The sequence below is a fragment of the Sapajus apella genome, unplaced genomic scaffold (genome assembly GCF_009761245.1).
Source record: "Sapajus apella isolate SASKATOON/1434 unplaced genomic scaffold, GSC_monkey_1.0 scaffold1, whole genome shotgun sequence".
NCBI lineage: Eukaryota > Metazoa > Chordata > Mammalia > Primates > Cebidae > Sapajus > Sapajus apella.
In genome coordinates, this window is record NW_022436941.1 from 82,229 (window position 1) to 106,839 (window position 24,611).

The 24,611-nt window shown below is 44.7% G+C and overlaps 1 protein-coding gene across 4 annotated transcripts in view; it reads right to left on the reverse strand.

Moving 5' to 3' along the window:
- Positions 1-1,280: 1,280 nt before the first annotated feature.
- The window catches only part of DIAPH1 (diaphanous related formin 1), a 109,077-nt gene continuing 85,746 nt past the window's right edge, over positions 1,281-24,611 (reverse strand). For 3 of the 4 annotated variants that reach the window (XM_032297916.1, XM_032297824.1, XM_032297880.1), the window contains 10 exons: positions 20,910-21,008; positions 15,977-16,071; positions 15,548-15,649; positions 15,092-15,331; positions 14,851-14,980; positions 13,974-14,098; positions 12,973-13,137; positions 12,714-12,849; positions 10,867-10,953; positions 2,164-3,263 (listed from right to left, as the gene is read on the reverse strand). In XM_032297916.1, the coding sequence (XP_032153807.1) occupies positions 3,106-3,263; positions 10,867-10,953; positions 12,714-12,849; positions 12,973-13,137; positions 13,974-14,098; positions 14,851-14,980; positions 15,092-15,331; positions 15,548-15,649; positions 15,977-16,071; positions 20,910-21,008 (1,337 nt within the window). In that variant the 3' untranslated portion in view covers positions 2,164-3,105. Of the gene's footprint in view, positions 3,264-5,536; positions 5,596-10,866; positions 10,954-12,713; positions 12,850-12,972; positions 13,138-13,973; positions 14,099-14,850; positions 14,981-15,091; positions 15,332-15,547; positions 15,650-15,976; positions 16,072-20,909; positions 21,009-24,611 lie in introns of all 4 variants that reach the window. The other variant, XM_032297993.1, reaches the window with a different exon arrangement.

Below are 24,611 nucleotides of genomic sequence, written 5' to 3' on the forward strand. Positions count from 1 at the left end.
GACTCAGCGCCCCTCCTTCCTCTCAGTGCTTTTCCACTCACTCGCCTGCCCTCCCATCTCCCCGCCCCCTCCGCCTGCCTCTTCGAAGCACTGTGGGATTGTGAGGTTGCTGCAGCTGGGAGTGGAGGGGGGACTTAAAGGGGGTGGATTACCCTGAAGGACCCAAGAAAGCAAAGACAGAGCCACTGGGTTTATCTGGCCGGTCAGCGAGGGTATGCGGCTTCCTCTGCGCCGCGGAGCCTCCCAGAGACAGGTCACCCATTCTGCCAGCTCAAGTCTGTTGTCATGGAAACCAAACCTTCCAACTTAAGAATCTGGGGGCGACTTTCTAGCGTGGGAGGAAGGGTAGTGTGCACCGTTGCTGAGATGGAAGCAGGGTTTTGTTTCTCAAAGCCAGGCCGAGGAGGGGCGCGGTGCTGGGCGCCTGGGTTCTATTCCAGGCACAGCCAGCAGACTGGCAGAGCGCGTGAGCAGCTGTGGTTGGTCCCCTAATTGGTATGTGTGCCTATAAAGCTCTGAACCAGAAACGTGTGGCCTCAGGGGGACAGGAGGGAGGCGGTAGGCAGCCCATCCCCACACCTCAGGTCATACTGGGGAAGCAGCTGCCCAGGCTACAGGGCTATTTAAAAGGCTTTTATTTCCAGTTCCAGAGCCTGCCCGACTGGGTTTGTGGTCCTCTCCGGGCTCCTCCCTGTCTATCCTGGGCCTGCTCATTGCTGGTCAGGCTTTATGTGTAGGTCACAAGGCACTCGGACAAGTATGATTCCAAGTGGCAAGTCATCTGGAGCATGACCTCGGGCTTCCAACCTCTGCTGGACAGACTCAGGTTTCCACCCCAGGGTTAGCCCCTCTAGTCTGGAATGTGGTCTGTGGCCACCAACAGAGCAGAGGGGACGGGAAAATGGGAGTCAGATGCTTCCCTTAGCAAGAGACACAGGGACTGCCAGGAAACCTTGTATGATATCTGGGGCATGAAGGGTTACAACTGAGTTCCAAAAAAGGGCTCCAAGCCAAGTAGCAGCAATGTGGAAGAGTCAGGGAGCTGAACCAGGTTCCTACTCCTCTACTGTGGGCAAACAGCCCTGAGGTGAGCTCTGGTGGGGCGGAAGCCCCCATGTATTCATCATCTATAGCCCTGTGCACACGCAAAGTGTCTGGCACCTTTAGCTTTTGCATAGTGATTTGTCAGGTCAACCAGGGATTTGAGGCAGGAAAGACTAGAGGAGCCTGGACTAGAGAGAAAAGAAAACAGCTCATAAACTCACACAGGAAGCTGTAAGGCAGTACTGTTTCAATGCTTTATTAACAGTTGGAAACAAAACCAACAAACTGGAGGTGATGACATCCAGAACCCTAAGAGGCAAGGGAAATAGATTTGCAATTTGTCCCCCACCCCTCTTTTTTTCACTTTTTATGTTTTTTATTAAATGCATCTTAGCAAAAGTAGATTAAAAAAGAAAGGGTCAAAGCCCCAGATGTCAGCGAGCAGGGAGAAGGAGGTGACCTAGGGGAGCAACAGATGCCCTGCATCAGAGTCTTCCCAGGAATAGCCCAAAGGAGCTGCCGCTGCCCCTTTATACGCAAGCGCCCCTGCCAGTTAAGGCCTCACTGTAGCTACCCTCATGTTTCCTAAGCTTCCTCTGGCTCTAACAATTCTAATTCTAGGCCAAGCCCAAGAGTGCCATTCTTTCTTCCTAGCTGGGGATGGAAAGCTGAGAGGGGCACAAGGAGGGCAAAACTGTCACCCTCCGCCAGAGAACTGGAGCTTCCTGTGGCTGGAGCCACCAAACAGTTCAGTGTGCCCACTTATCTTTTAGGAGAGATGGGGTGCAGTGTATAAAGGCATTCCTTGTGCCCACTTCCCCAGAACGTTCAGTTAGCATCTGCACATTTGGTTTGATACATTTATACATTGATAAAAACTCTGGTCTTAGAGCTCCCACTACTCTTAGGCCTGATTCAGCTCAACCAGAGAAGGGGAAGCTCCTTCTGCCCCAGATTCTCTGGGAGAGAGGATCTGCCTTGGCCTCAAGGGTCCAGAAGGTCCAGGGGCACATTCAGGATTGGGCCGTGAGGAGAAATCCCAGGAACTCTGGAACCTGCCATCAAAGCTTCTTACATTATGGAAGGGAAAGGGGGAAGGAAGAGTTTTCTTTAAAAAAATTTTTTTCATACAAAAATAGATCCATTTGCAAAACAATTTCTCAGCCAGGAGGCTCCACCTCCCATTTCCTTGTAGACAGAGGGTGAGGGGTTGGGATGGTCACAACACAACCCATAGTCCAGATGAGATGCACCAAAGCTCCAGGGGAGGCATGAGGAGGGAGCGTGGCTCAGTAGCCTGGGGTTGGTGCGGAGGGTCCAGAGAGGCAAGGGCATAAAGTGTGACAGATGCTTGGGGCAGGTCCCACACTGTCGCTATGCCCTGCCTGCCTGCCTGCCTGCCCGCCCACAGACTCTAGCCTGGGCCACAGAACAACAGGGAAAGTGGTCCTGATCCTTTGTTTTGAAGGCCTTTCCCAGGAAGGTGGGGTAAAGGTGGGATTTGCTCCCTGCTTCCTTAGGAGCATCTCCCAGCGCCACACCACTAATAATAAATAACCACAGCCAGGAGAGGGAAGAGCAGAGACGACAGCAGTGAAAGGCAGGATCTAGCCCAAAGGTTTACAAGCCCCATGCTGTTCTCAGGGCCAGAGAAACCACAAAAGAAAAGCACAAACCCAGCAAGATTGACCTAGGGAGAAAGCCCATTAGAAAGTCAGGGCTGAAAAAAAGCAGGCTGGGCCTTTTCTGAGATGAGGCCCTCTGAGTATTAGACAGGAGACAGGGTTAAGGCAGCAAACACGGACCCTGCTTTGGTAATACAACAGCTAGGGCTAGCTGGGTTGGTCTCAGGCCTCCCCCACACTGCCCTTTCCTTCTGGCCTCCAGGCAAGCTGAAGCTGTATGTGATGTTCAGAGAGCAGCAGGCCAGAGAGAAAGACAGGGTCAGGGTGGTGGAAGTGGCCGCCCCAGAGGAATATCCCCTTGAGCCTTTAGGCACATGCTGCAGGACAGGACAGTCTGGGGCTCCACTGAGGAGCTGCCACGGTCACAGGACTCGTATTAGCTTGCACGGCCAACCAACTCCATGGCTTCCTCAAGGATTGTAGGGACTGCCTCACTCTTCTTGTGCACCTTGGCTGGAACAGAGGTCATGGCATCGTCCTTGATCAGCTCCGAAGCTAGCAGAGATGTGACTGCACACCCGGCCTTCCTGTTGGCTGCAAGAGAAGACACAAGAGACTCTGTCCATGGAAGGCCTCGTTTCTAATTTCTTTCAAACTCTACAGCAATAATCAGCTGTAAGCCATGCAGATGGGCTACGTTGCCCAGTTCACAGAGGCCTTTACTTTGAAGAAAGAGGGGCAAAGATCCAGCATGTGGAATATACTTTTGGGTGGCAAAGAATATAAGAGAGTGTGGTGCAACAGGAGAGCAAGCCTCTCCCCCTTGCTTCTCTGTGTACTAACAGCAAAAAATTTGAACAGAGCTAGACAGACAGAACTGGGTTGAAGTGTTAGCCATGTGACTTAGGGAGAGAGGAAGTACTCCAAGTCTTTTCTCCTCATAGGGATGTTGGAATTAAATAGGCTCAAGCTTAGTACACAATATTATTTTTGCTTTCTTGATAGGTCCCAGGAAACTTCTAGACCAAAACGCTTTTCAGTCAGCCCGGGGAGGGGTTGTCCCTAGCAAAAGGCGGCCTTCAGTAGGTGGCTGGAGGGACTCCTGCAAAGAGGAACAGCAGCCACGTACTGGCATCGCACTCCCACGTGTTCCTCTGACAACAGATGCCCACACACCTTAGCTCTTTCCCACTTCTTCAAAGGTAGCAGCTGTGATACAAACGCCAAGGGCCCTACAAGGTGTGCAGAATATGTAGGGGGTGGGGTGGGGAGGTAGTAATAAAAGCTATGCCAGGGAAGGAGAACTGGAATCAAGTATGGCCAGGAGAGGACCCCTACAAAGAAATCTCAGCCCATGTGGCTAAGGGATGGTCAAGTTCTGGCTGTCATCACAGATTGGAAAAGCAGCAGCAAATCAATCCGTGAGTCTCTGCTCTGACTGCTCGGTCTCATCCCCAAGACTCTCATATTCATTTATGGCATCCAGGCTGTGGCCCCAGTATCTGCAGCAGGAAGGCAGCTCCTTGGGACCATGCCACCTCATGATGTCTCCTCCTCCCATGTCCCAGAACAGCACAGGAGCGACTGTGTATACATAAAGAGCTGTCTGGGATGAAAGAAGCCAGACACGAAAGGCCATATGTTATGGGTCAGCTTCTATGAAATGTCCAGCACAGGCAAATCCAGAGATAGAAAACAGATTGCTGGTTGCCAGAGGCAAGGGGAGGAGAGAATCAGAAGTGACTGCTAATGGCTGTTATGGAGTTTTTCTTTGGGGGATGTTGAAAATGTTCTGGAATTAGATAGTAGCAATGGTTATATGATCTTGTGGATAATGTAAAAACCCCTGAATTGTACATTTTATGGTGAACTTTAGGCATGTAAATGGTATCTCAATTAAAAAAAAAAACAAAAAAAACAAAGATTTCCTGGAGATCTGGGAAAGCTGAAGTGGAGAAAGCTGTACCAGAACCTTAAAGAAGCAGGACCAGATAAAAGAGCTGAGCACTCCCAAATGAAGACCAAGACTGGGGCAGCTGTAGAACTGGAACAAAGTGCCTTCTTTGGACCCGCGGAAAGCCTTAGGTAGGCAGAAGCCAAACGGGATCAGATAGCCCCCTACCCAACCTGCTTTTTTTTTTTTTTTTTTTTAAAGACAGAATCTTGCTCTGTTGCCCAGACTGGAGTGCAATGGTACGATCTCTGCTCACTGTAACCTCCACCTCCCAGGCTCAAGCGATTCTCCTGCCTCAGCCTCCCAAGTATCTGGGATTACAGGCACATGCCACCATGCCCAGCAAATTTTTTTGTGTTTTTAGTAAAGACAGGTTTCACTCTGTTGGCCAGACTGGTCTGGAACTCCTGACCTCAGGTGATCAACCTGCCTCAGCCTTCCAAAGTGCTGGGCTTACAGGTGTAAGCCACTGCGCCTGGCTTTTTTCTTTTCTTCTTTTTTTTTTTTTTGAGATGGAATCTCACTCTGTCGCCCAGGCTGGAGTGCAGCAGCGCAATCACAGCTCACTGTAGCCTCAACCTCCTGGGCTCAAGTAATCCACCCAGCCTCAGCCTCTCGAGTAGCTGGGACTACAAGCATGCACCACCACATCTAGCTGTTTTTGTATTTTTTGCAGAGATGGGGTCTCTCCATGTTGCTCAGGCTGGTTTTGAACTCCTGGGCTCAAGCAATCCTCCCACCTTGGCCTCCTAAAGTTCTGGGATTACATGCATGAGCTACCACACCCCACCAAAGCCCAAGTCTTAACCAGGCCTTCCCTCCCTGTGGAGTCATGACCCAGAGCTACTGTTTTCATCCCAGGAGAGGGTGCCCATAGCTCAAGCAGGGAACACACAGCGTGCACACAGGTTACCAATTTAAAGGTATCCTCCTCCTCCTCCTCCTCTATTTCCCAGGGGCACAAGAGGTTGTCTACCAAGAGGAGAAAGAATAGTGAAGACCCTGACTGACAGCCAGAGGGCTTATCTAATTATAGATCAGAGGTATGTGACCAAGACTGTGGGAATTTTACAAAACCACTTATTGGATTATTAAGATAAACTGTTGCCTCCGTGACTGACAAGAGAGGAAAAGAAGACCACGCAAGTGTCACTATGATGGTCTAAATATATACATTCTTCATACTGTCCTTACCACCAGAATCTTCCTTAGGCCTCTTGCAAACGCTCCCACTCTCTTCTGAAGTACTCCCACTCTAGACCCTACTTCTCATGCCCAGAAGGGTAGTAGTTTCGTATCATTTTATTATTCCTTTGAATTCAGTCTCCAGCAGTTGAGAAGACGCCGCAACTCTGTGTGTGTGTGACTTTAGTGGTGCACATATGTTGAAATAACTCCTGACTCCAGACCTTGGGAAAAGGAACACTGGGCCACTTGTCCTGAGCAACACAGGAGAAGGCGGAGTTCCCCTGTGGCAAGTCTTAAGCTGCTTCTTTCTGTGGTTTCTTCCCCCAAAATAAGAAGATACCAGTTGTACCTAATCAAGTGGTGTTTCTTTTTTTCTTTTTGTTTTTTGAGGCTCAGTCTCGCTCTATCACCAGGCTGGAGAGCAGTGGCGTGAAGTCAGCTCACTGCAACTTCCAACTCCCGGGTTCAAGTGATTCTCCTGCCTCAGCCTCCTGAGTAGCTGGGATTACAGGCACCATGCCCGGCTAAGTTTTGCATTTTTAGTAGGGATGGGGTTTCACCATGTTGGCCAGGCTAGTCTCAAACTCTTGACCTTGTGATCTGCTCGCCTCAGCCTCCTAAAGTGATGGGACTCTGTGTAGCCGTGAGCCACCACACTCGGCTTTACCAAGTGGTGTTTCTAGACTTTTCTGGGCTCAAAAAACCTCTGATGTATTACAAACTTCATAGAACTAGGAGCAGAGAGTAGGTAGGGAGAAGATCAAAATTTCTCTTTTAAGCCTTGAAAGCCTGTACGCCAGGGAGGGTGTGATGCGGACTGGTCAGGAGGTGAGAAAGCGCCTGTCGGAGCAGGTCTCCCAGCTTTCTACTGGGTCACCATTATGCTCAGCAGGTTGAACAATCAAGAAAAACTGACCTCCCTCTTCCCCCTAACTTACTCACTTGTTAAAAACTATTGAAAAGTAGCCACAGAACCAAATAAATATTTTGACTAGATGTGATCAGAGAGGATAATTAACTCCAAAAGAATAGTCCCACAGGCCGTGGGGAAAAAGGGAACAATCTTGAGATACTGGTGAAAGCTCTCTGAGGCCAGATTCCTAGAAGTTAGGGGTGGGTTATGATTAAAAAAACCCAGCAAACCAACCATATAACGTAAGTGTAGCTGAATTTTAAAAAGGTTAGTGACTTGAAAAAAGACCTTTATAAAACATAGGCTAGGAACTATTACTAAAGAGGAAGTGTTCTCGTTAATAAGCTTCCTTAGGGAAGAGGAAACTAGGACAGATGGGGCAATCATTGCCACATTAAATCACTCATTATTGTCTCAAACTCTCCTAATTATGCGTCCTGTCCTATTTTTACATAAGTGGGGGTAGAATAAGTAGTGGTACAGGAAATATTCTTAGTAACCTTCTCTAGATAGGAGGTGATATGGTTTGGATGTATGACCCTTCCAGACCTCATGTTGAAATGTGACCTACAATGTTGGAGGTGGGGCCAAGTGGGAGGCGCTTAGGTCATGGGATGCATCCCTCATGAGTGGCTTGGTGCCCCCACAGTAATGAGCTCATATGAGCACTGGTTGTTTAAAAGAGCCTGGCATCTCTCTTTCTTCCTCTCCCACCTTGCGATACACCTGCTCCCCATGTGGGTGGATCCACGATTGGAAGCTTCTTGAGGTCTCACCATCAGATGCTGGTGCCATGCTTTCTGTACAGTCTGCAGAATCGTCAGCCAAATAAGCCCCTTTTCTTTATAAATTACCCAGTCTGAGGTATTTCTTTATAATAACACAAAATAGGCTAACACGGGTGGTCATCAGAGAACCTCCCTGAAGCAATGTCATCATGTCCAAGATGCTCCTTGCTGGAAGGTATGAAAGAATATTTCTGGCCCATACTGAGGGGTCACTGCCATCTCCTCTCCAGTCATGCAGGCTGAGTGGAAATAGCCCTGGACTGGGAGTCACAAAAGTGGGCTACAGTGCTCTGTCATTAGACAGCCATGTAGACCTGGGCAAGACCTTATCTGGTTTTAATTCCTTTCCCCTATGAGCAGGTTAGATACTAATCACTAGAAGTCTTTAGAGTCTTTTCAACTCTGTGGTTCTATTAGATGGATAGAGCTTAGAGGGAAGCTGGGAAATGGTAGAGGGAAGGAAAGGAAGAAAGAGATGAATTTCTTTCTTCCCTTGGCTTTTATCCCAGTGAGCAAATGGCTTGTATACAAGAGGCCACAATTCAGACATGGAGATAAAGTTGAGTCATTAAAGCCACAAGCTGACTCAATGATGGGCCTGAAATAGTAGCCGTAATACAATCACATGGATTCTTCCCCTTGACACTCAAACCATTGTTCTCCCACACCCTGCAGATCACAGCAGTTTACATGTTGCTTTTAATGAATTGACCCTGATAGTAACTCCCCTCTTCCAACTCCTCAATGAGTCTTTGTATACTGGTCACTCCCCGAGGTCTCCAGAGACCGGAAGATTTCAACATTCCTTTACATTCTAGGTAAAAAGCTAGTGTCTTTGAATAGGGACAGCTGCCTCTCTGGAAATAATGAGGGCTGTGAGGCAGATATGCTTGACAGTGCCTCTGTTTTTTTGGCTCAAAGCAATCAGTCAGGAGGAATAGTCAGACAGCCAGGCCAGGGGTGGAACAGCCAAATCCAGTGGCCACAGAGAGAAACCTAGAGCCACTGGGGCCTTTGTAGTTAGAGAATGGGGCCATCTAAGTCCAGCCTCTCTCTCCTCTTCTCTTAATCGTATTGGCACTGCATAAAAAAGTGTTAGAGCTGGAAGGGACCCTGGAGACCATTCATTCTAGTCCGGCACTCATTTTATACCTGAGGAACTGAGTCCAAGAAACATTAAGTGACTTACTTAGCCTAACACAGACAGCATCAGAACTAGATGTGACTTTGGGTCTTTTGATCCCTACCTAGTCCTATGTTCTTTGTAATCTACTCTGATGGCTATCCTCCTGTTTATGTTAGTATGAGGCCACATCACATCACTTTACATGATGTGAATGCACCAAGGTCTAAAGAGTTACTGAAAAACTATGAATGTCTCCCCTGAGATTCTCCCAGATATATTCAAATGTATTTAGTGAATCCAGAGCCTAGAAAGTTAAGCTTATAGGCTGGAGCCACTTAAAAGATATGTAATTGTCATTTCATCTACTTTCCAGTTTAACATCTCCCAGTATAAGTCTCCTCCTATTCCCTCTTGCATGGGAAAGAGTACTTTGACTAATTCAGGCCCTCTGCTGGAAGGTTAGGTTCCAACAAAATCCTTCCCTCCTCCACCTGTGAGTTCTGATTTTCCACATGGAAAGAAGTAAAGAACGGGGCTTCCCCAGCAGAGGGAAGCCACTGATGTCTGGCTATCTGTATACAGGAAGCATCTGAGATTCTAGTTCCACAGGAAGAGGCTTAAAAGGGAATTTCCCACCAAAAATCTGATAAAAGCACTTAGTTGATGGGGTCAAGAAAAACAATGAGATGCAATGTACTTTTGTAAGGCTAGAAATGCTTAATGTTAAGGCCACATCACCTTATATGGCTGGTAGGAAACAATGCTGTAAAAACTATAAAGACTAAATACAGGAGGAATAATATGACTAGCCGTACTCTCCTTGCAAACACCTATCTATAAGACTAAATGCTCTAGTTCAGAGAGTCCTCAGCTCTTATATCTACTTCTCCTCCCCTTTATAAAGCCTGTACTCAGAGAATGCCAGAAAATGGATAAGAATTTTGACTTGGGAGCTTTCAGTTTGGGGAAGGTTCTGAAGTCCTACAGGAGAACCCTCAGAAGGGAGCATCACTCTGGTTATTCAGAGTATAGGTAGAAATGGGCAGTCAGCCATTACAAATGAAACTCACAGTGATCCAAACAGTTGGGCCAGGATACTGACTTTATATAGGCTGGCATGCTCTAAGGTCCCCATTTCCAGGCTGTGGCACGTACTACAGGCCCTACAGATACCACTGAATTAATAGCTAAGCACTGGCCAAAGCAAGCTGTATATCTCCCTCTCTTTACAATAATCTCAAAGTAAAACTCACTATCAAACGGGCCTATATAGTGCAACAGCCAGGAAACAGGGAACATAGATTTAAGTTCCTCTGAAGTAGAAACCTTTAATGCCACCTTTTTTGTAATTCCCACTCTTCAAATTAGGAAAGAAGCCACCACTCCTAGCCCCAAAAGACCTTCGCTAGACATAATGATGCAGGCCAACTCCACATGAGGGGCAGCCTTGGCTATACCTTCTTTTGAACTAGTCTCTTGGCCACTATAAGCTGCCCACAGGAAAACTCATTCATTAATCTTTCCCCATACTAATGCCTGGATCATCTGTCCTAGCTCCGTAATTCTTTTTAGAATCTCTAGCTCAGTGTAATCCACTTAGATCTTCCAAAGCATGTGAAAGGAGGTTGCAGGTGAGTGATGAGGGGAAGGCAAAGGCAACAGAGGAACTGCACTCCAGAAAAAAGGGGGTTTTCAGACACAGCATAATCCTTCAACGAGATGCTCCTCTATATTTTTCTACCTGGGAACAATGATGCCTAACCTCCCTACAAAATTTTATACTTTCTATTATTAGTTCTCTCTATGTATGTCTTCTGCTTGTGAAGCGCAGAGTAAGGACTCTGACTTATTTTGTCTTTGAATTTCAATCTATACCTAACATACATTTTGTATTTAGATCAACTTTTGCTCATACACGAATGCCCACTCAAATCCCTGTGTCCTGCAGCACAGTTCCCTTGTTCCAAATATTTGCTTCAAGAATAGGGAGAAATACGCCATAATCCAATGTAACTGATTTATTGCCAGTCCCTCGAACCCCAGTTTTCTAACTCACTACTCTAAACATGGAAGGAAGAGGACTAGATAATTCGCTCTGGATGCAGGGACTAATAGTGATGCTCTAATCGTCTTTCTGTGGAGCAGTTTAGAAACTCCTAAACTTCTGGTAGGAGTAAAGAGGCCTCACCCTCTTTGATACCCAGGATGAGCTCCATGTGCTTACTTACCTTGACGGGGTCCTCTCTTCCGTCGGAATGCTGCCCCTGACTGCAGGGCTTCTAGAAGACTGTCCATTACACCTGTCTCATCACCCTCTGTTATAAAGAACAAGATGGAAATGTGAACTCTTAGGCCAGAGCAGCATGGCAAACATCAAGCCCCACACTAAATGCATTGCTATTGCTTGGTTTCCCCTCTCGCATAGCAGCTGGCAGCTAAGAAGAGACAAAGAAAACTCAACCTTAAGTCTCACAAGCCCATGTTTCCTTGTATCTGCTTACAAATGGCTAAAACAAAAGATCTTATTGCCTATTATCCAATGCAAACCTTGGAATATTTTTCTGCAATGCCATCCTCCCCACCCCATCCCTAATTGCAGAAAAGTATCTAGCAACAGAATTACAGAACTGCCCAGCTCCAAGACCAGTTATGAAGACTGGTTAGACTTCAAAGCAGGGCTGAGGAAAGACCACTGATCAAGAGGGCACTTTCCTGAAGCGCTGCCTCCAGTGGCTATGTCTTCCTGAATGTCTAAGTCCTCTGCATCTAAGAGGAGCAGCCTGGCTGGAATACAAAGAGTTAATGTAGAATCCTTCTTCTGGCCTGGCTCAGTTTCCATGGCAACAGCTTAGGATAGTGAAATCTGAAACTGTGAAATCCCAAAAAGCCCATAGGCTGCCAGCTCCAAGGCTGGGGCTCACTGCTCCCAGCGCCACCTGCTGGCTGAGCATCACCAGTGCATCTGACCTACATTCTACCCTCATTTTCTTGACCTGGGTCCTGGAAACTCGGCACGGTCCATTACGCCACCTGTTGGCCGGGTGCAGCCTTCATTGCACATGTCAGCAGGACTCCACCTTCCCCCATTACATCCTAGCCAGTACCCGGGTACAAATGCTGGAGTCCCAGGGGAAGGTGAAGAATACTTGGTGTGGGCTTTAATAGCATTACAAAGTTGTGGCTTACAACTGAGGTAATGGCAAGGAAATTGCTTTCCAGAAAAGTATAAAGAAAAATCCCTGGTCAAGCAGAGCAGCCCTTGTGCCTCTGCTTTGTAAAATACTGATTCCTAACAAACTCAGCAGCTCTGTGAACACCATTTGCAGAAGACTCGTGGCCCCTCAGGTTCGGAGGAGGGTGGCATCAGCTCAGTGCTGTGTGAGCAGCATATGCTGTATTTCCGCTGCCCACAGAGAGAGCAGTGGGGGCGAAGGGGTAGGGAATCAGCAGCAGGAAAGAAGCAGAGACAGGAAATAGAGGGCCAGTAATTGAAACCATATGTTTCAACAAAGACATGCTCTAGTAGTGAAATAGAGACTCTGCTGAAGAAAGAGAAGAGGGTGGCCGGCTCCCCATCCCCCTCCAAAAGTTCAATCCATTTACAATCTAATTGTGTATACAACTGGGCTAAGGTACTAGGGACACAGTACTTTGTGCCATAAGCAGAAAGGGAAGACACGCCATAATTAAAAGATAGGAGGCGTGTCAGGAAAATATTTTAGAGAAAAAAACCCAAAAGCTTTAGTGGAGGGAATGAAAACAGGTCAGAGCGAACTTGGGACAGGCAGAAGGAAAAGAGTATGTATCACAGCAATACTAAAATCACAGGAGAGATGAGAGAGAATGCAAGAGCAGCAAAGGAGAGAGAATGATTTTAACAGGGCAAGTTGGAATGTGTATGTATCTGAATTGGGTTAAAGTCCAGCATCAGGATCTTGGAGGTAGAAGATGGCCAAAAATCATTTGCCAGGAGGTGAGTTCGGACATGAGCTATTCTCTCTGGCCTCTAGACTCTAGGCAGAGAAGTCTTCCAAACGTTCCTATCTCAACCCATCAACCCTTCTTCACTCCTCACCTGCATTCATGTCTATAAGCTGCTCTCTCTTCTGCTGCTTCTCTAGCCGCTCCTTCTCTGCCTTCTCCTTGGCTAGTTTTGCTCGCTTCATCTTTTCTTCTGTCTCCCGCCGCTTCTGGTTCTCCTTGACTGCTTGCTGGGGCAGGGAAGGGGAGGAAGGAACACATGGGCATTGTACACCTACCACCAGCCAACAGGAACCCAGTGGACAGTGAGAAATGCCCACAAAAGATTCAGTCAGCAAGTGTCTCTTGCTCACCAAAAACATATTCCGAAAATTGTGAAGATCCATGAAAAATTCTTCAATAGACAACTTCTTGGGGTCAAAGAGGAAGTACTCGCCCAGCTCCTTATAGAGGGTCTCCATGTTAGAATGCATCATCCGCAGCTTGTTATACTGTTCCTGGGCATCCTTCACAAAGCTGTACGGCCAAGGAGTAAAGGACCAAGACCAAGAAGCAGACCCACTTCCCTAGCCCAAGGAATTACTCAAAGATGAGTACTGGCATGCATGGGGATGTTCAATACAGCACTGTTCATAATAGCAAAAATCAAAGCCCCTAAATAGGGGATAGTAAACCATGAACTATTTTATACACCTATAAAACAGAAGGCTGCAGTTTAAAAGGGGTTTATAAATAATACTACTACGGAAACATGGCCAAGATGTATTATGTGCAAAAAGCAATACAATGCAGTTTTTGTTGAAAATAAATGTATGAGGTGCAAATCAGAATGAAGTCCAGTGGCGGCGGTTACCTTTGGGGAGGGAAGGAGATGGAGGCATGCGTGTGTGTAGTGGAGATGGGGTATATGCAGGGGAATTGGGGGGACTTTCAGTTGATCTGCATGGTTTGCTTCCACTCCACAATAATGGAATGCTCTAAGAACTATACAGCCTGGACAACAAAAGTGAGACCCCATCTCTAAAGAAAAAAATGTAAAAAAATGTTGAGCTGGGCCTGGTGGCACATGCCTGTAGTCCCAGCTGCCACGGAGGCTGGTGGGTGAAGGATCGTTTGAGCCCAGGAGGTCAAGGATGCAGTGAGCCATGACAGCACCACTGTACTCTAGCCTGGATGACACAGTGAAAGCTTGTTTCAAAATACTTACAAATCCAAAAAACTATGTATTTAATGAAAAAGCGTTTTTGGAGAGAGAAAAAGTTGTATATTGCCCTATCTATCCTGTTTTCCCCCCACTACAGGAAGTTTTCTTTCCTTTCCTAGGGAATAACTCCCTCCTTTCAAGTGAGGATATGGTCATTTTTTCAACAAACTTGTCTTTTTCATCTGTGGCAGCTGGGAAATTCTGAACATCACGTTCGACATCAGAAATTTGTTTCTTCATCTGATCTAGGTTCTTTTGCAAGTTTTCAGCAGAAACTAAAAAAAAAAAAAAACACCACAAAAACAGAGAGCCAGAGCTTACTAATAACTCTGGCCTCGATACCCCTTAGTTTCACCCTTTGGAGCACAGCTGCAGTCTATACACACATTTAGGAACTGAATTTTAATTCCCTTATGTACTTTAGTTGTATCACATAAGTTTTCACCTTTCTAGTGAGACTATAAATTATCTGATCATTGAACCTCCAGCCTTCACAAGGTATACAGTACTAGGAACAGAAGAGAGGCTTCATTTAATTTAACACAAATCTATGAAATCCCCTGAGATCTTGGTCTCATTTATTTTAGAGAACAGGGTTTGGGAGGAAGGAGATATACATAGAAATATAGAGGCGGGGCAGAAATCTGTTCTGATTTCCAATGAATGCTGCTTTTTCTTTGTCTAGTTCTAGGACAGTGAGGCCTAATTTTTGTTAATCTAGTCTGTTTTCTTAATGAGGAGAACTGTTAACCTAGACTAAAAACACCTGCCCTTCTAGCTGTGATTTGGTGTTTGGTGTTCTCCTAGGAAGAGAAAGAGTGCTTCCCATTTCTACACCTAAAGATGTCTCCTCAGCCCTATGCTCCTCCCTTGTGGCTTAGGCACCATGCCTAAATCCTATCCCATATCCACTTGAAATAGTCTGAACTGAAGATGCTTTAAAATCTAGACTGTGTCTTATTTCCCTCCCCATGCAGAGATTTTTGGGCTCAGAACCACCTTCTAACTTCATCCCCAACTGCCCCACCTCGGCTGGCTTTCTCCACATGGGCAAGCTCGTCTGGAAACTTGAGGACATCAGGATAGTCATTCTCGCACAACTCAGCCAAGAAGTGTAACAACGTCATCTTCTGATCTGTGGACTTGGTGTCTCGAAGCTTACAACAAGAGGAGAAACTGTTAAATCCTGACATGCCTAAGATGGCCTCTGGCCAACACTGAACTCCTAGAGGCTATAGCCTTCTTTGTGTTGTCCTACTCTAGCTCACCTTACAGAGGAAGCTGATATTGAAGCCAAAAGCACCAGCATTTCTGGAGCCAGCATTCATGTAGTTTCCAACAAGCAAGGTAATCTCTAGGAGACTGGAAAAGCTCTCACTCTTGCGTAACTCCTCACATGCAGCAGTGACAGACACAATCTCTGGCTTGATATTCTCCACTTGCTCGCTGAATTGTAGCTTGAAGAGAATGGCATTGAGGCGAGGCCGCAGTCGGGGCACCGTGCCCATCTAGTAGAGAACACAAGCAGTTCCATTACAGTCAAAAGAGAGAGAAGTAAGAAAACGATACAGGCTTAAGCCTCCTATGGGAGGATCAGAGCTCCAGAGCAGGGAGAAGAGAGAGGCTAAGACAGGTTCAAAAACAGGCAAGAGGCAAGGAGCAAATACCCAGGCTGCTCTCTAGAGGGGAGGGAAATACGGGAGGCAGAGAAGGGCCTCACTCACCACCACGCCAAACTGCTCTGACTCAGCCAGGTCATCATATTCATCCTTCAGTTCAGAAAGCATTTTTAATTGCTCTGGCTCTGGCATTTGCTTAATGAGGTTCTGAAAGAGAGAAGAGACACCTCAGTTGGAGGAGGATTTGCAGACAACTCAACGCTAAACAAAATTTTTACTCTGTTATCAGTCCCACACACTGCCCAGGGACCATTACGAAGGAAACATGGTGGGAGAGGAGAGGCAGCACTGAAATGGTAGGACTTTTGAAAATATACCAGAAATAACCTGACCACCAGAGAAAAGGCAGTTTCTAAAAGACAGCATTCATAAGTCAGCAATGCTAGAGGAGGATCCTCTTCATCTCCACAGAGATGAGGCCAGTGCACAGCTACACAGAAGAACCCGCTCCAGCAGAACCACCTTGCTCCTTACCTGGATCATAGACTCAGTCAGAACAGCCTCATTCACCTCCAGGATGACATTCTTAATCTCTTGATAGGGCATGCGGAAGGAACCCAAAAAGATTGCTGCCAGAAAATGAAATATTAAGACTTGTTCTTCTCGGTCTGTTTCCATTTCCAACCCATCCTGCAAACCTATGCTGGGCAATCTTCTTAACAGGGCTCTTTTAGACCAGGCACAGTGGCTCATGCCCATAATCCTAGCACTTTGGGAGGCCATGGTGGGTGGAGCACTTGAGCTCTAGAGTTTGAGACTAGCCTAGGCAACATGGTGAAACTCCAAATACAAAAACTAGCCAGGCGTGGTAGTGTGCACCTGTAGTCCCAGCTGTTAGGCAAGCTGAGGTGGGAGGGTTACCTGAGCCCAGGAGGTCGAGGTTGTGAGCTGTGATTGCACCACTGCACACCAGCCTGAGCAACAAGTGAGACCCACCTCAAAAAAGTCTACATACATCAAAGACTTTCACCCCACTCTACTTTAGTTCCCGTCTCAGGACTTGATGCTCAAAGCTGCCGTGACCTTAAACTGCCATATCCTATTCCCTAACAAACGCATCCTATTTTTTCAGCTCCCCCGCCCTCTTTTTTTTTTTTTTTTTTTGAGATAGTCTCGTGTTGTCCAGGTTGGAGTGCAGTGGCATGATCTCGTCTCACTGCAACCTCTACCTCCCAGGTTCAAGTGATTCTCCTGCCTCAGCCTCCCGAGTAGCTGGGATTACAGGTGTGTGCCACCATGCCTGGCTAATTTTTGTATTTTTAGTAGAGATGGGATTTCACCCTGTTGGCCAGGCTGGTCTTGAACTCCTGACCTCAAGAGATACACCTGTCTTGGCCTCCCAAAAGTGCTGGGATTACAGGCGTGAGCCACTGTGCCCAGCCCTCAGCTCTCCCTTTCTAAACTCTTGCTTTACTCTTCAACCCTATTAGGACGTCTCTTTCCAGTCTCCTGACTTTTCTGTTTTCTGTGAATACATCAGTTCTACTCTGCCTTTCCTATTTCATCAGGACCCTCTACACCATCACTTCATTTGCTCTCTACTAAGATTCCCATTAGTATTACTACCACTGCTACTACTATTACCGTTCTTTTGCTTCCTTCACCTTCCAGTCCGTGGTCAGTCGAGCCATTTCATTTCCCTACTCTGACACCTGGGTTGATATAGACTGAAGTCTATGAATTTGCAGTAGCACCAATGATAACTGGGGCCTCAGCGCTGTTAGCAATTCTCTTCCATGTGTCCCTATTGTACTTTCTCCTACCCATCTTGGCAGGTCCTCCAACATATTCCCATTTTCCCCACTGCCCCACCACCTCCCCATTTGTTCCAAGAAGACCCTGCTCCTCTTCACTGAGAAAAATTGAAGCCACTGGTCAAATTACTTGCTTAGCTTTCTCTTATGCTACTTAAAAATAAAGCACTAGGGCTCTCGGTTAGAGTCAGACTAGAAAAGACTTGGATAAGCCTTTTGGAATGGCCTGGAAGAAAACTATGCCAACACTGCTGTAAGCTAATTGGTGCATGTACTCATATAGGGATTTGTATATAAGTATATATACCCTCATGTACTCATCCTTTCCTCATGTGTCAACAGAAGAGGCAGCCCCACACACCTTTCCCTTCAGCATATATACATAAACAAGGTTTTCCTATCTTACTCTATGTTCCATGTTCCTCTCTAAATTACCCGTTTCTCTTTCACTTTATAGCAATCCAAAATAGCCTATTATCTGTCACTTACACGATGATTTATTCCATTGCCACAAAGCCAATGAAAAGATGGCAGCCTCTTAAAGAGTATATACTTTAGGTAAGACATGATCCTGCTACCTCTCACTCACATCCACCTCCCCAAAAAGATAATCTGTTCTTGCTGAGTTTTCCTATTTCAGTACTGTAAATGGTACCACTTTCTGCAGAGTGACCTAAACTTCAAAACACCTTCTCCTTTATCCCAAGTCAAACACTAAATTCCATTAATTCTATCTTTTCTCATTCTATTGCCCAGGCTAAAGTGCGGTAGTACAATCATAGCTCACTACAGCCTGGACCTCCCAGGCTCAAGCAATCCTCCTCCCACCTCAGCCTCCCAAGTGGCTGGGACTATAGGCATGCGCCACCACATCTGGCTAATTTTTTTTTTTTTGAGACAGAGTCTCCCTCTGTTGCCCAGGCTGGAGTGCAGTGGCGCAATCTTGGCTCACTGCAACCTCCGCCTACCAGGTTCAAGCGATTCTCCTGCCTCAGCCCCATGAGTGGCTGGGATTATAGGCACGCTCCACCATGTCCAGCTAATTTTTCTATTTTTAGTAGAGACAGGGTTTTGCCATGTTGACCAGGCAGGTCTTGAACTCCTGACCTCAAGTGATCCACCTGCCTCGGTCTCCCAAAGTGCTGGGATTACAGGCATGAGCCATTGCACCTAGCTTAATGCCACCTTCTTAATATCCTCTGCCTCTCTTATTCTCATCACCTTAGTTTCAGTCCCTGATCATGTCTCACCTCTGACATAACTCACCTCTGCCTATAGTATCCCCTGACCTTAGCAATCCAGCCTCAAAATCACTGCCAAAGCAGCCTTCCTAAAAATTACACAGGACAATCTCATTCACTTTCCCAATTAAAATTCCCTTTATAAGTTCCATAGGTATACTCAGTTGTATTCAACAACTTGCAGTTCCTGAAGTGCACAATGTTATCTCATGCTCTCATACATGCTGATCCCTCTCCTGAAACAAGCCAACCCTCCCGCCTTCACTTACTTCTTTTTTCTGAGACAGGGTCTTACTCTGTTGCCCAGGCTGCAGTGCAGTGGCACAATCACAGCTTACTGCAACCTCAAATTCCTGGGCTCAAGTGATCCTTCTGCCTCAGCTTGTGAGTAGCTGGGACTACTGGCACATGCCACTGGGCTCAGCTAATATTTTTTTATGTTTTGTAGAGAAGGGGTCTTGCTTTGCTGCCCAGGCTGTTCTTGAACTCTTGGAGTCAATCATCCACTTCAGCTTCCCAAAGTGCTGGGATTACACGAATGAGCCACCACGCCCAGCCTCCTTAAATCCTTAATTGTTCTTTCAACTCCCTTTTAGTAGTACCTTCTTTAGAATATCTTCTGGGATTTGCCCTTCCAACACTGCCCCCACTTGATTTAGATGCCTCCTTTCCCAGTACTCTCATAAACATTGTAGCAAACCTCCATCATAGCATTTATCCATCTGTGCTGTTATCATCTGCCTGTCTTTACCAGGCACACGGTTCATGCAGATAGGGACGATGTCTTATTCAGCTTTGTATCATTAGCACATGAGAGTCATTTAATCATCATTGAATCACTAAATTCTACTTCCAGACCATCCTACCACACACTACTTTCAGTTTTCTTTTCTTGAATTCTGTTTTCCATATCAATATCATTCCACTAGAAATCATAATGTACTACACCATAGTCTTTCTTGTATCATTTTTCAAAACTACAATTATTCATAACTTATGCTCCTAGAGATACACTTGGGAAGAGGAACTGACTCACACTACTTTAGTCTCCATAAAAGGACTTCACCACTGACACTATTTAGTAATAGTTGTTGCCAATAATTTAAGATTATGTAGTCAAGAGTGATGTGACAGCTTACTGCTCGCATTATATCACTGACTTTACTTATGGGTATGTGTACTTATTGGCTGTGTGATCTGGGCACTTCGCATCATTTCAACTTTGGCTTTCTCATTTGGAAAAACGGAAAATAACTGCATTACAAGAATGCTGAGTGGGTTTTATGGAACATGCCCTTTCATCTCTGGAACACATTCCTAGTATGTGCCTAATAGAGCCTATAACATAGCAGATCCTGAAATAGTTGTCAAATAAATATTTAAGGCTATATTACTCAGTATGAAGTAGGTAGATGAATAAGTGAAATTAACAAAAATTTAACATTTGTCCTGATCATCAAATAAGTACTGCCTGTATCAACTTTGCAGAGGAATTTCTTACTTGAAATTTTGCTACCAAACAGTTATGAATGCAGGTGGAAAGTTCAGAACAGAACTCCTTTCTGGAGTTACAGATCCTACTCTGAGAAGTACAAGATTTACCTTAGTTATTTTAAATTACAAAGTAATTTTAGATTTAATTGAAGCCAAGCTAGTACCTTTACTCATCAGAAAGTGAAAGCTGGGCATGGTGGCTTATATCTGTAATCCCAACATATTAGGAGGCTGAGGTGAGAGCACTTGAGGCCAGGAATTCAAGACCAGCCTGGGCAACATAGCAAGACACCTTCTCGATTTATTTCATAAAAAAGCAAAAGTGGGAAAGAGAAAATGTATAGTGGCTAGACCATCTGTGGTAGGCTTCCTGTGAATGCAATGGACATAGTAAGGACTTTGAAATAAGAAAGGCTAGGCGAATTACCTGACCCCAGGAGTTTGAGAACAGCTTGAGTAACATGGCAAAATCCCATCTCTACAAAAAATTAGCTGGGTGCGGTGGTGCATACCTGTAGTCCCAGCTACTTAGGAGGTTGGGGTGGAAGAATCAGCTGAGCGCTGGAAGCCAAGGTGGCAATGAGCTGTGATTGCACTACTGCATTCCAGCATGGGCAGCAACGAGTGGAAAAAAAAAAAAAGGCTCAAATCCCAGACCTTCTCTTACTAGCTTTATGACTAGGCAAATTCCTAAAAATCTTAGCTTGTTTCCTTGACATAAAACTGGATACTTAAAAATCTTGCAGTGCTACTGAAGAAATTAAAGAAGATTCTGAATATTCACTGTGCAATGCTTGGCATATAGCAGGAATTCAACAAATTAAAGTTCCCTATCAAGGGACCACAAATTCAAGGGAACTAAAAGTTCTTAAAAGAACTCTTTCACATTTCAAATAGTTGGGATCAAGAGATACTCACAGAGATTCTGGGCTGTCTTTGAATCCAACACCTTTAACTCTTTTACTTTTTTCTTTTGCACAGACTTCTTTTCTTCTCCACCCTCTTGATCCTTCTTGGCTAGCAGGGAAAAGATTAGAAAAGCATGATTAAGAGTAAGCCACCTCTGTGCCTTACTGAACTACTACTGTCCAGCCTGGCATGGCCCCTCACTTCCTCTCTATTATAATGGTCTCCCTATCGTATTTCTTCAAAACTAACCTCCTCTTCAACCAACCACCCTTCTATTACTGAACCTCCCCCAACTCTACTAAACATCTCATTTTCCTTTCTTCAATATTTATTAGTAATGCTTTCCTACTTACATCCTATCTACCTGCAGGGCTTAGCAAACTTCCTGTAAAGGGCCAGATAGTATTTTAGGCTTTGCAGGCCATATAGTCTGTCTCAAATTTTCAACTCTGACACTGTAGCATGAAAGCAGGCACAGATAATACATAAATGAATGGGCATGGCTGTGTGTCACTAAAACTTTATTCACCAAAACAGTTGGTTGGCAGTAGTTCCCTTCCACCATGTTATCCTTCCATCTGTGCCCATTAAAAATCCCGACTCTTCTATCAAGCTCCATCTTTTTTTTTAAATTAAGACAGCATTTCATGGTGTCACCCAGGTTGGAGAGCAACAGCACAATCATGGCTCACTACAGCCTTCACCTCCTGGGCTCAGATGATTCTTCCACTTCAGCCTCCCAAGGAGCTGGCACTACAGGTGTGCACCACCACACCCAGCTAATTTTTGCATTTTTTTTTTTTTTGTGGATGGGGTTTCACCATGTTGCCCAGGCTAGCCTTGAACTCCTGGGATCAAGCCATCTGCCTGCTTCAGCCTCCCAAAGGGCTGGGATTACAGGCATGGGCCACTGTGCCCCACTTTAAGCTCCATTTTGAACATGACTTTCCCTAAAAAAATTTTGTTTTCCCAACTGCCTATGATTGCTTTCTGAACCCTCACTGAACCTAGTAACTCTTTATAGCATTTCTTCCAACTCTGTTATAAATATATATACTCTCTGTTCTATAAGACAAAGGCTTTGTTATACACCTATCAAATCCTATGGCATAAAAATATATTCTTGTAGGATCTTATTGCTCAATATCACACCTTGGTGAACACACAGAAGGTAAAATATACTTCTTTCCTTCTACATTCTTTTCAGACTATCCAAAGCTATCATAGTCTTCTCTTTCTGTGAAACATTCACTGATAAATGATACTCGCTCTCTGCTTTGATAAACTAACTTTCATGGTTACCTATATCTCATTCAACAATGAATTATTCAATGTTTTGTGACATTTCATAGTTATTATCTTGATCTTTTTAAAGCCTCTGTTACTTATTAAGTGTGGATACTTTCTCATCCCACTTAGATTTTGAACTTCAAGGGCAAGGGCAAAACAGTATTTCATTATAGCATTCCCTTGATGGCTCGTATGATAGTAACATTCTCTAAACAATGGTTGATGCTGGCTATCCAAGGAGGGTTGAGCAGTACATAGAAAACAAAACAAAACAAAACAAAACAAAACAAGAAACTATTCTGGACAGATATAATTGTAAAAATACTTTGTCCTGTAGTGTAACTTGGTATCAACTTTTTAGAAAATCATATGGGAATATCCCGGAAAGGAGAGTAAATAACCTGACAAAGCTAGCTGCTTCTGAGCAGAGGAAGGGGTGTTTGAACATGACAGTGGAAGGAATACCTTTGAACACAACCCTTTTAAACCATTTGAATTTTAAACCATATGAAAAGTATTACCTGGTACAAATAAATAAGAATTTAAAAAGTTACATACAAAAGGTATAAAGAACTATAAAACACATCCACTGCTGGCTGGGCACAATGGCTCACACCTGCAATCCTAGCACTTTGGGAGGCTGAGGAGGGCAGATCGCTTGAGCTCAGGAGTTTGAGACTAACCTGACCAACATGGTTCCAAAACCCTGTCTCTATTAAAAAAAAAAAAAAATCAAAAATTAGCCAGGTATGGTGGTGCACACCAGTAGTCCCTGCTCCTTAGGAGGCTGACGTGGGAGAATCACCTGAGCTCAGGAGGTTGAGGCTGCAGTGAGCCATGATCGTGCCACTGCACTCCAGCCTGGTTGACAGAATGAGACCCTGTCTCAAAAAAAATTCAGTTTTGGAGCTCAGTAGTCCTAATCTGAGGAAGCAAAATACGAAATACACAAAGATTAATTATTTCCATAACTATTTACTGAGTACCTATATGTGCCAGTCTCCATTCTGGGCAATGGAAGTAAAAGAAGTGAACAAAACAGAGAAAGATTCTTGCCTTCATGGAACTTACATTCTAATAAAAAGAAATACACTAGACCAGTTAATAGATAAAATAATATGCTATATTTTCATAGCTGTTATTAAAAGAAAAATAGAAAAAAGAATGGTGGATTTGATGGGTGGCAGGACAGGTTACAATTTTGGAGGGATGATCAGGGAAGATCTCACTGTGAAAGTGACATCTGAGTAAAGACCTCTTAGAAAGTGAGGGAGAAAGCCACATAAATATCCAGGGGGAAGGGGCAAAAGCATTTAAGGCAGAGGCAACAACAAATGCAAAGCCCTGAGATCCAGCATGTTGGATTTGTTGTTGAAGGAAGAGCAAAAGCACCACTAAGGCTAAAAGTAGATGGAATGAGGGGAAGAGCAGGACATAAAGTGAGAGAAGTAGGTAAAGATAGATCATATTAAAAAATAGGCCTGACATGGTGGCTCATGCCTATAATCCCAGCACTTTAGAAGGCCGAGGTGGGAGGATCACTTGAGTCCAGTGTTTGAGACCAGCCTGGGCAATATAGTGAGATGCTGTCTCCATTTAAAAAAAATTTAGCTGGGTGTGGTGGCACATGCCTGTAGTTCCAGCTACTTAGGAGGCTGAAGTAGGAGGATCACTTGAGCCCACGAGGTTGAGACTGCAGTGAGCCATGACTGTGCCACTGCACTCCAGCCTGGATGACAGGGAGAGGTCCCTGTTTCCAAAAAAAGAAAATCATATAAAAAATGAAAATTATGGTCAGATTAAAAATGGAGACATAACACATCTGGATTATATCACAAAAACTAAGAAGCAGGGAAGGAGAAAAAATGTAAATATCTCATTTTATATAAGAAAAGTGAAAAAATATACACACATTTATTATTGATATTAAAATACAGAAAACCATACTCAATTTTTTCCTGCTTGTAGTGAGAAAAATAAAAGGTATAGACATAAGAAAGGGAGGGAAAAAATGTCATTTTGTGGAAGATATGACTATATATAGCAATTCAAGACAACCCAAGGAAGAATTACAAGAATTAATAATTTAGTAAGGTTGACAGATAAAAGACAAGCATATACACTTCCAGTACCACCAAAATGAAGTAGCATCATGTAGAGGAAATACTTAAGACAGTTATATTTAAAAAGTGAGGAGGACAAAGAGACCTACATGGAAAAAAAGTTTCTACACTTCACTCAACTTGGTAAAACACTGGATAGGTTATATATTAGACTGGGATAGGTTATATACATATATTGTAATACCTACAACAACATCTACGAAAACTATACAAAGCAATATACTCAAACACTGTAAATAAATCAAAATAGCATCTTTGTTTTTGAGGTTTGGTTTTTTTTTTTTTTTTTTTTTTTTTT